The sequence below is a fragment of the Dasypus novemcinctus genome, chromosome 8 (genome assembly GCF_030445035.2).
Source record: "Dasypus novemcinctus isolate mDasNov1 chromosome 8, mDasNov1.1.hap2, whole genome shotgun sequence".
NCBI lineage: Eukaryota > Metazoa > Chordata > Mammalia > Cingulata > Dasypodidae > Dasypus > Dasypus novemcinctus.
This window is the reverse complement of record NC_080680.1, coordinates 12995387-13007046: the sequence shown is the minus strand read 5'-3', so window position 1 is coordinate 13007046 and position 11660 is coordinate 12995387. Positions and strand designations below refer to the sequence as shown.

Here is an 11660-nt window from a genome sequence, read left to right as displayed (position 1 = left end):
CAAGCAAGGAACTGGGACAATCTTCCCAAAACCAGTTCAAAGTGAGGATTGGAACTCGAATTTTTATAGGGAAAAAAATGGGAGAGCTGAGAAGAAAAGCAAGTCAAAAACAAAAAACAAGAAACAAAAATCAAGTGATGACTTTGGATCTTCCAGGGTGTTGTAAGGAGGGTACATGCAATTTCTCAGTCCTCTGTTATCTCAAGCATGTTAAACTCCTAACTTTTTCCCAGTTTCAGTGATTTATCAGTGACAGTGTAGATTTAGAGATTGGTGTTTCTGATGCTTTTCTGTGGTTTCGCTTTGAGCTGACATTTTATTCTTGTTATTCCTGTAAGCAGAACTGGGATGTTCTGGTAAATGTCCTTTTGGGAACTAAGAATGAAGGGTAATTATTATGATTAGATTAATAGAAAATTATCTTAGTTATGTCTGGATAGATCTAGAGCCGCTTAGGGGAAGAAATGTTTAATAAGCACATTTTCCAGCTCTCAATTTCCTAATGAGTAAAGGACAGTCCCTGATAGCCTCAAGAGTGTAGCCTTTGTGGCCTTTAAATACATGCATTTCCTTGTCTCTACAGCATCTCCAGTGCTGGGACCAGACATGACCATGAACTCTGGAGCCTCCCTGTATCCCATCACTGCCCTGCCAATCCCCCCACCCATTCCTGGCCCACCACACCCACATCCCTGGGGGCAGCACCCACCCCCAGTCTTGAATCCATCTTTCCTTCCTGGCAGTTCAATGCTGCCTGCTTTCCCCAGACCACAGTTGGTGACAGGAAATGGGGGCCTTGTCACCAGTGGGACTGGAGGTGACAAAGCCATTATCCAAATCAGAAAACAAGGGGGACCAGCAGAGCCCCCTCCTACTCAGCCCTTTGTCCTTCCTCAGATGCCCCACATTTCGACTGTCCCAAGGATCATCTGTGGGGGTGCTCAGCAGGCCCCTCCTGGGATCTTGAGAGCCTCTGCTGGGGAGCCCTTTATCCCAGGCTTGGCTGTGGGGTGCACCCAGGCTGCTGAGGGAGGCTGGACCCCAGGCCTTCCTCCTCAAGCTCCACCACCAGCTGCCCAGCTGGCCCCCAGTATTCCTCCAGGGAATGCTTTCTCCAGGCCACAGGGGCCCTCCAGGAAGGGTGGTCCTCCATCCACCCAGTCAACGGATGACTCCTGTAATCCCAAGAGTGTTTACCAGAACTTCCGACGTTGGCAGCGCTTCAAGTCCCTGGCCGGGAGTTACATTCCCCCAAGTCCTGATGCTGAAGCTCTTTCCTGCTTTCTCATGTGAGTGGCTTCCTCTTGGAGACACATTTGACTGTTTTGAAACATTCAGATACAGAGGACTAGGGGGTGGATTCCCCAGGTTAAGGTCTCTAGAAATACTTGACAGTAGGTCATGATGAGAGAAGATGTATTTCTAGCTTATGACTTGTTTTCAGGTGTCTATCGCTATTGATACTAACCTCCCTATATTGGGTGCCCAGACATTTTCTACTTTTCTATCATCCTAGTAACCATTTACATAAAAACTAACAACCAGAGAGGTGTCTTGTGATAAAGTGAGGAGACTTGATTTGAATGGAGGTGTGACTACGAACATCACAGACCTCCCCTTGCACTCTACCTTCCAGCACAGGACTTGAGCATGTGTTGTCCAGACAAAGCCAAATCCACAGATGATGGTGGTGGGTGCAGGGATCAGGCAAATCACTCTAGTTTGCCCCCATCCACATTGTTCTGGAGAATTCCAACCAGAACTGGGAGGTGGTAAAAACTGTATAGTCATGAAGTGCTTGGGCTCCCCCTCACTCAATCTGTAATCCTGGAGAGGTGACCTCACTTGGTAATCTCACCTGTAAGGATTTCTTCCATTTATTTCAGATTATTGCTGAGATGGTTACATGAGCTAATACACTAAGTGCTTCATTGACTAAACAGCTCATGCTTTGCTTCATTACATGATAACTAGTCTTTTGTCTTATTATTATAATTCTTAGTTTTTGTTATTGTTATATTATTATTATCATTTTAAGGTTTTGAAAAGACAATGGAGAAGAGAAAAATACCTCACAAAAGGCAAAATATCCTAGCTAAAGAGTGTGAATAGATGCTTAGCAATGTGGTACAAGACCATGGGCTATTCTGACTGTGAGATAGAAACATTAGTGATGATGATAGTGATCTCTTTCCACCCAGAACTGCCATGTCTCTACTCTGCACTGCCTCCAGTAAAACTGTATGTCAACTGCAATAGAGCCTATATCAAATAACAGCACACTTATTTTTTATTAAAACATCTTTTCAAATTTAAAAAAGATTTATTTTTTATTTATTTCTCTCCTTTTCCCGGGCACCCTCCCTCCCCCAGTTGTCTACTGTCTGTGTCCATTTGCTGTGTGTTCTTCTGTGTTCACTTGTACTCTTGTCAGTGGTACCCAGAAATCTGTGCTTTGTTTTGTTGAGTCATCTTGCTGCATCAGCCCTCTGTGCATGTGGTGCCATTCCTAGGCAGGCTGCACTTTTTTTGTGCTGCGTGGCTCTCCTTATGGGGGGCACTCCTTGTGTGTGGGGCTTCCCTATGTGGGGGACACTCCTGTGTGGCAGGGCACTCCTTGTGTGCATCAGCACGGCTCATGGGCCGGCTCATCACACGAGTCAGGAGGCCCTGGGTTTAAACCTTGGACCTCCCACGTGGTAGACGGATGCCCTCTCCATTGGGCCAAATCCACTTCCCTCTTTTCAATTTTTGAACTCCTAAAAATATCCTCTGCCCCAGTGAATAAATCAAGGAAGTCCACCAAATTTCCAGTTTAACAGTAAATTATTCTCCCAAATTCTTGAACACTCTACCTTCCCTTTTGGAGCAAACCCTCAAATGCAGTTGGCAGTCTGATCCACTGCATCTTGAGCCAGCCCAGGGCTCTCTGTGGGCATGGGCTTCAACGGCCTTTGGCTTTGGACGTTAAATCCTCCTCTTCATACTCTGATTCTCTGTTTCCCAAAGACTGATAACTTCATAATCACCTGGGATACAGCTTAGATGCTCAGTCTTTTGACTCCTGAGGATATGTGCAGAAATTGCTTTTAATGTTTTCTCCCAGTTCATTCAATAGACAGTGCCACTGAAGGTACAAAGGGAAGTCAGGGATTCCAAAATAATCCTTTCATTGAGCTGGTCTTTCAGAAATGAATGCTAGTATTGATATTTGATGTTCAGTCAGGGATCCTCTAAGGCAGATGTACTTAAAATTAGAGAGTACACATTGCAAGGAGGACATGAAGGGACAGATGGTAGATAGATATGATGGGGTTCAGGTCATGTTTGTTGGGTGGTGCCAGAAGGGGTAGGAGGAGATGCATGTAGAATATTACTGACATGGCGAATTTTAGCCCAGTGCTTCGATCGCTGGCCCGTCGGAAGCCTACCATGACCCTGGAGGCAGGACTGCAGCTGGCCGTGCAGGAGTGGCGGCACACAAGCAACTTTGACCGGATGATCTACTATGAGATGGCAGCAAAGTGAGTTCCAGGATCCTTGTTAATTTGTGGGGTGTTGTGTCCAGGTGTAATGGAGGAGGATGAAGTCAGACAGGCGTCTTGCATTGTTGGTTGTCAATAGAAGGAATATTTAGAGTAGGGGGTGTCAACTAGGGCAGAATTCCCTGGATATTGAAGGATCAAGTCCTCCATGCAGTCACTTTCACCTTGAGTACTGGGACTTTTTTACACCTTCTGTTCATAAGATGCTCAACCTGTCTCTGATATTGGGTCTGCAGGTATCATGAAATTGAAGGTCTTAGGATGGGGTTGGGGGTAATTCCTGCAGATCCCAATGGCATAAAGCCTCCAGGTTGTAGGTACTGTGTGGTGGTGACATGCTCTACAAGGCATGTTCCAGCTGTCTGGGCACCTGGAGCCTCTTGGTATAGAACTTTGGGCCCACCTCTTCTCATAAGATAATGTCCAAATTGCTCCCTGTCATCCCAGAATGAGATAGAGTTGGATGAGGTTAGTTAGGGGATGCCAGGGTATCAGACATCCTGCGAATGAGTCATTCAGCTTTTACTGCATGTTAAACCCTTGACTAACACACGAAGCAATGACAAAAAATAAAAAGAAATAAAAAGGTCAGCGTTGGAAATTGAATCTCTTCCATAATGTTTCCTTCTACTTTCTTCCCAAGCATTTCTTCACTGCAATTGCTCATTAGGTTTACTGTTCTAAGGCTCTCAGATTCGTAGATCTGGGCACTGATCCCTGCTTTATTTACAGTATCAACATCCCAGTTCCCAGCTTGGGACTGTCAGCTCATCTGTATAGTTTATGCTATGACATCATTGGCTTTGGGGGTGGTGGCTCACCTTTGTGATCCTGCCATAGATCACATTGGCTAATTTAATTAAACAACCTATACCAAGATTGCTTAAGTCCACTGGATCCTAGGTGAAGGAGGGTATTGAAGCAATTACAACCTGTAGACTCGACCTTGAAAAACTGCCAAGTCCTGGATTGATTCATTTCTTTAACATTCCCCTTAAGTGATGATGAGTTTTGTTGTATGTGAAGGGATGATGTGGTGACCTCATGAAGTACCCCAGAACTGTGGTTGTACTGCTGGAAGTAACACCCCTCTTGGAAAAGCAGTTATCCAAGACCATGATAACCCACCCAAGACACTTAAGTTTCCCATATTGTTGGTGCTGATCTCTCTTTCTAGGCATCACAGTGGGCCAGGCCATCTTTTCAACACTGTTTGTGCCTTCCTCCCATGCTAGGTTCAAAGAATTTGAAATTGAAGAAGAGAGGCAGGTTCAGATGTTGGAGGAGAGGAAAGGTTTCCAGCACCCTCCACCACCAGCCCCTCCATATCTTCATCCACAGGTGCCCCCAGGCATTGTGGAAGGCCAGAAGCCAGGTATGGCTCACCACATTCCAAGAGAAGACAAGGCCCAAAGGGGACTGAGGGAGGGCAATAGGACTGACATGTGCTACATTCCCTTCAACATTTGCCTCCTGTATTTCTAACAGAGAAACCCATCAAGGCTCTAGGTTCTCAGTTACCCTTTGTCATGGGCTAGGTCAATTTTCTCAGGTGTCATAACTACACTATCATCTTGACGGTCAAAGAGACACATTTATATAATATTCCTGGTGATTAGGGGATGGATGAAGGGATATCTTTGAATGTCAGAAGTTCCTCTTTTTCTTGTATAGAAACTGTCTCTAAGATTATTATTCTCTTAAATTTTATCCTGTAAATGTTCATTTAGTTGCAGATTAGCTTGAACCAAGTGGAAGCATTTCCTATCTCTAAAATATTGCTCTAACCAATACATGGTTGGCAGATAAAAAGTTGGAGATTCATGCCACTTTCACTTCTTGATCTCTGTCCCTACCTTTAGTGCCCATTCCAAAAAGGTCAGGCCCCAAGGCTAAGGTTACCAGCCAGAGACAACGCAGACACCGGCGGACTCTGAAGACAAAGGCCCCCAAGGAGATACCACCTGAAGCTGTAAAGGAGTACATTGACCTCATGGAAGGGCTGGTGGGGTCTCTGCACCCAGCCTCTGAGGGGGAAGATGGAAAATGGGAAGAGGAAGAACATGGGCAGCAGGAAGATGATGGAATGTATGCAGACCCGGATCTCCTCAGCTACATCGACCAGCTGTGTGCAGAGGAAGACTTCATCACCAAGGTTGGTGGATTTTAGGTGTGGTGTCTAGCAGATTCCCTAGTTTTAGCTCTGTCAGCATGTTAAAGTCTGTGCTTCTTTCCCAGTCTTTTGAAACTTGGGTCTTTTCCTTTTCTCGTGTGCAGCATGGAGTGTGCACATGTATGAGTTTCTGACTCTTTGTGTGTGTGTATGTGTGTGTGCATGTGTGAGTGTGTATGTGTGTAGCTGGTGGAGGTCATGGTCCAAAACATCCACCGATTGCAGACTGAGGTGCAGTGACAATGAATTCCCTCCTGCTTCCAAAAGTGACAGGTGGCTCTTTCTCAAGGGCGCTCAATCCCCTTTTATTACTGTTCCCAGGTGGAGGCTGTCATTCACCCTCGATTCTTAGCAGAATTGCTTTCCCCAGGAGCACATGTAGACTTCTTGTCCCTAACAGAGGAGCTGCAGCAAGAGCAAGGACTCACACCCAACCAGGTAAACCAATGTTGGGAGGGAATCTCACAACATGGAATCCACATGACCTTGTCTAACTTACTTTGTCTTGGGTGGCATGGCTTCTGGAGAAAAACAACTGAAGGTGTGGGAGCAAGTGGGGAACCAGTAGGGAGGAAATTATGTAGAGGTGTGGGGTAGGAGTGGTTGGGATTGAAAGTTTGGGAATAATGCATAGGAAGATGGGCAGAATGAACTACAATATATGTATGCAAAATTGACCTGCCTTCTGACCAAGTGCAGTCATCTCCATTACCCATTCAGCCACCTCATATGAGCAACATCTGTAGAATCATTAATTGTCTATTTCCTTGACACAGCTGGTTGAGAAGCGTCTGCTGTCCTTGAAAGAGGGTGTGGAAGCACCTCCAACTTATGAAACACCTGGATTGGGCTCATTTCCTTCCATGTGCAAGTGTAGAAATGATGCAGAGAGTAAAGCTGACCATGGCCAACTTCTAGGGGTTAAAGTCAGTACTGCTACCGTACATTTGGATGGCAGAGCAGACAACAGCCTGGCTATCCCTGAAGACATTGCTGTCTTTTCAAGGAGTCAAGAGGATCCTCAAATCATAAAGAAACAAATGTCCTATCCTCACCAACACCAAAGACACTCTTCCCCTAGATCCGGAAACAGAGATGATGTGGCTCTGCAAGAAATCTCTTCTGTAAGTGCAAAATCCAAGCCTGCAGATGGGTCCAATGAAGAGGAAGATGAGCAACTCCCCAGCCTTGCATTCCTCTTGGCTCCACAACATCACCTGCTGCCATGGAGATTTGTCATGAGTCCCCCCCCTCACTCTGGCCGTCAAACCTCTGGAATAAAGGGAGCCCATGGAGCATCCCTGCCTGTATCATCTGTGAAAAGAGGTCACAATCAAACTCCTCGACCTGATGGCAAGACTCCAAACACAGCTTTAGTTGAAGGTCCATCTTCTGCTGAAAGCAAATCCCACCTCATAGCTGACTTTGAGGCCTCTGGCAGGCAAACAGTGGCTCTGGGTGCAAGTCAATCTTCTCATCCTCAAAAAAGAACATGTGACCAACTTTTGGATCATAGAAGGAAGAAGCCCCGATGTAGAGAGTAGGGAGCAGTGGGACCAAACTCTCCACATATCAGACCTTCCATTGTGGACCCCCAGAGTACTTTTCCTCTTGCTTTAGCCAAGTGACTCTAAATGCTGCTTCCTGGCCCTCCAGCTGTTCCTTGGCAGTTCTAGAGATTGTGGGGAGTGCAGTGGGGCTCTTCAAAGACTTTCCAATGTGAACGTGATCCCCATGGTGGGGGATGAGGAGTGGTAGTTTTAGGAGTTGTATAGTAAATGTAAATAAAGGTAGTTTTGCTTAAAAATGCTCTCAGGGCTGCAATATTGTATACATCCAACACTGCTCTTGAGGGATGGTGGCATGGTGAAGGTGGAAGGATACGGATGGCTGAAGTCTCTATGCATCCACGGGTGACTGACCTAGTGCTCCCCTCCTGCTTCAGTCTGTCTTCCTTCAGGCTGCTCCTGGGTAAAGAGAAATTTTGTGGTTTTCCTGTTAAGTGACAGGTCCCCTGTGATCTTTTTCATCATGCCTTCTCACAAGCCCTGGCTCCATTGCGGGTGGCCATCACTGGATGGACATTGTAGTATTATCTGTATCTCCTAATAATTTCCTGATGGAGAGTTCCTCTTCTACCTTTCTAACTTCTGGACTTTCAGCTAATTTTCTATAATTGATATGTGAGACGACACCTTTCATAAGTGTATTTTCCTTACCTAAAGAGTGTAGACATTGTGCCTTCCATGGTCCTCAGCACATGCAGGCCAGTTGCTGTTCAGTTGGTTTGAGCAGAGACCACCAAGCTGCCTTCCCAGGGGCATGGCTCTATGTGTTTCAGCCTCTGTATAGAAAGAGTATAGACTCAGGATTACTAAATGTGTAAGTAGTGTTGGCCTATTTCCTAATGCTAATAAGGACAGAAAAAGTGTATGGGGTAAAAGAAGATTCACAAGTGCATCAAAATTTATTTGTATTCAATATGGTATAGGCAGGGAGGATATGAAGTTGCTTTGTGTATTTCTGTGCAGGAATGAGTCTTGTCCAACTAGATGGGGAGGGTTTCGCATTTGTGGCTAAGGGGACAAAGGCTCAGGAGCCTTTGGCCTCTTCCAAGGATCATTCCACAACCACTGTTTTCTCTCCTCCCTAAATAATGACTAAAATTTTATACAGAATACATGCAGAAAATTATATTCAGGTCTAAAATTGTTTCTTTCCAATGAAAGTCAAACCAACTTGATTGTTAAAAAACCAAACAGAAAAATACATGGTTTGATTTGTTTAGCAAGCCGTGGGCTGCCCTGCATGTGCAGGGTATATTTAAGCCAGGAGGAAGGTGGAGAAGGGCTGAGGTACTTAGTCAACCCCTCCCTGGGTTCTTGTCCAGGCCCATGGTTAGAGCAGTTAGACTGCCTGGGGATGTGGCATTTAGTGACTAGGTTTTGATTCTGAGGGATGTGGGGAGTTTAGCTGAGCACTGGATGGACATGTTCTGAACCTGAATTAAGAGGTGTCATATGAGAATATAATCAATAAAAAGAGCTGAGATCAAGGAGATAGGATGCACCCACTCTTTGTACTGAAACCGTTTTTGTCACCCTCCAATCGCTAATTAACCTCTCAAATTGAAGTGTCCATGGTCCATTCTCTCCACTCATTCTTTCAGCCCTAACAGACACTGAGATTCCCTGACACTCACACTTGTTCCTGGCCACTGGTTCCTTCTCCACGTTCTAAGTTCTGATGCCTTGCCCACTGCCTGTGTGGTTTCATGCAAGTCATGGCTCCCATTGCGTGTCCCCTGGCACAGCCCACATGCACAGCTGGGGTCTCAGAGTGGTGTCCCAACAGAAGAGGAAAAATGGGGATAAAGCTGTTCTTTTACCAAGGTTGTCTGGCCCCCATGCCTGCTGCCAATGAAGAACTTGAGATAGAAACAGACACATATCAAGACTCTCTCTTCTCATCATCTTCACATATTACCCACAGTTATGCCCACCATTTCTCTTTCACCTCTACCTTCTTTTTCCAAAGTGAGCAGCATCCAGAAACTTTGTAAAAACTAATCCATTCCTGGTAATTTTGCATTGGCAGATTTAGCAAACTAAGACAGTATGCTCTAAGGCAATAAATTTTATAAAGACAATAAGGAATATTTCATAATGATTAAAATGTTATTACATCTTAAAGACATGACAATTGTAAAATATGTTCATGCCTAACAGTTGAGACTTCAAATGCCTGAAGAAATAACCCGAGAGTTGAAAAGAGAGATAATTGAACAATCATAGTCTATGGTTTCCATACCCACTTCCAATAATTGATAGAACTACTAGACATAAATCCAGCAAGGTATAGAAGATTTGCACAACATTATCAACCAACTCTACCTAACTGACATGAAGAAAACATTCCATCCATTGGCTGCAGTATACACATTCTTTTCGAGTACACAAGAAATGTTCTCCAGTTACAATTTCTGCTGTTCAAATTAAAATAACAACAACAGAACAAAAACCTAAAGTCTCTGTAAATTTGAAATTATGCAAAGTATGTTCTCCAATTGCAATGGAATGAAATTAGAGTCAACAACAGAAAGGAGTCTGGAAAACCTCCTGATATTTGAATGTTAAATAATGACCATTGGAATAATCCATGGGTCAATGAAGACATTACAGGGAAATTGCTAAATATCTTAATCTGATCTAAAAAAAACCACAACATATCAAATCCTATGGGATGCATCAAAAAGTAAAGCTTAGAGACTTTTGGGTAGATGGCATCAGAGTACACAGGCAGGGCTCAACTCTCACAAAAGCAATGGAGAAAGGGCAAAGAGCTGTTGGAAGGACCTGTGATGGGGGTTGACAAACCTGGACAGTGCTGCCCAAGCCCCAGGAGGGCAAGGGACAGAGAGCCGAAGAACCTGAAATGACAACTGTGAGTTACTAAACACCCCTGGCAGGAGGAAAGGGTTCCCAGCACCCATTCTCAAGGCATGAAGTCTTATAAAACCTGTGGCAAATCAGGTTGCCTCTAGGAGACCCTGATGGAAGTTCAAGGAAAACTTTGAATGCAGATGGTTGAAAATGACGTTGCCATCATATATGGCTGAGGAGCCTTGTAAGTCATACAGTCCCTAGGAAAATTTGTTGAGTACAGGCGGAGATGAAAGCAGCTGTAACGTTCATAACATAGCCTGCTGTAAACACACAATGAGACATTTAATTGCGAGCTGTACTAAGTTAGAAATGCTTATGATTAACTAGGAAAATGAATTCCTAAGTCATGATGACTTAATTCCTCATCATAGCTGGAATCTATTGTTAATTCTACATCATAGCTAAGAGCCTGATATATATATATATATATATACTGGATAAAACTGGATAAAACTAATAAAGGGAGCTTCTTTAAGCATAGAACTTGAGTGTATGCATGCGCTTTCTTCAGGCATCTGAGTCTTGCTGGACAAGACTTCCACTTCTGAACCCCAACAAACGGTGCCCGAACATGGACCCCCAATGTCGAGGACAAGGAGGAATACTGACTGCAGTCATACATTCCTGGTAAGGGAAGCAGGATAATTCATGTCCATGACTTGTTATAACTATGGGAGCACAGTTCCCTAAGGAACAGTCAACATTTCTTAAGGTTTTGCAGTAGGTGCTCAAAGCTGCCAGAACTCAGGTAGCACAGGGGCAACTTGTATCTTTTTTCAATGTCTTTTTGATTACTGTCCTTGGTTTCCCAATGAGGAGAGCCTAGAATTGTGAGACTGGAATAAGGTGGGTGAGAAATTGAATTATCATCATGAAGCAGGAGGACAGGTTACTGGTGAGCACTTAGCCCTCTGTGGTTTCATTAAATCTGCCCTTGAGCCAGTACAATTGGATTAAATCCTGAACCATGTGAACCTTTCCTGGAGCTTTCAGTCCCTGAGGCTTCCAAAGAAGTACTTCCCAAAGCCTCTGTACTTGAGAGAGATATCTCTGAAGGTGTTCGTAATTTTGTTCCCCAAATGCAAAAATGTTTAAAAGAAGTCTTAAAGGAGGGGGATAGATAGGCCAGTTTGTATCCGGTGGTGGTAAATCCTCAACAACAGCCTGTTTATGGGCCCCTTCCTTATAGTAATGTTTTTAAAGAATTAAAAAGGAGTCTAAAAGACAATGGAACACACTCCCCTGATACGGAGGGAGTCCTCAGAGCCTTGGCAAATGCTCATGCTATGATACCAGTAGACTGGAAAAGGTTAGTCTGCACTCTGTGCTGGCTCAAAACAGCATTTGGCTAACTGATTATCATGAAGGAGCGAACAGCAACATATTCCAAATCTTAATCACCAGATTCCTGTTACTCTTGAAACTCTTCTTGGTAAAGGCCAATTTGCCAATCCTCTGGCTCAGGCGCAAGCAGATCAGAGGTTGTTTACTCAATGT

The 11660-nt window shown here is 44.4% G+C and overlaps 1 protein-coding gene across 1 annotated transcript; it reads left to right on the top strand.

The window, feature by feature from the left end:
- Positions 1 to 4798: 4798 nt before the first annotated feature.
- Positions 4799 to 10794, top strand: LOC131279574 (NUT family member 2G-like). The gene is made up of 4 exons (XM_058302850.1): positions 4799 to 4920; positions 5408 to 5700; positions 6040 to 6156; positions 10675 to 10794. Exons 1-4 carry the CDS (start codon positions 4821 to 4823, stop codon positions 10792 to 10794), a joined length of 630 nt encoding a protein of 209 aa, XP_058158833.1. The 5' UTR covers positions 4799 to 4820.
- Positions 10795 to 11660: the final 866 nt, after the last annotated feature.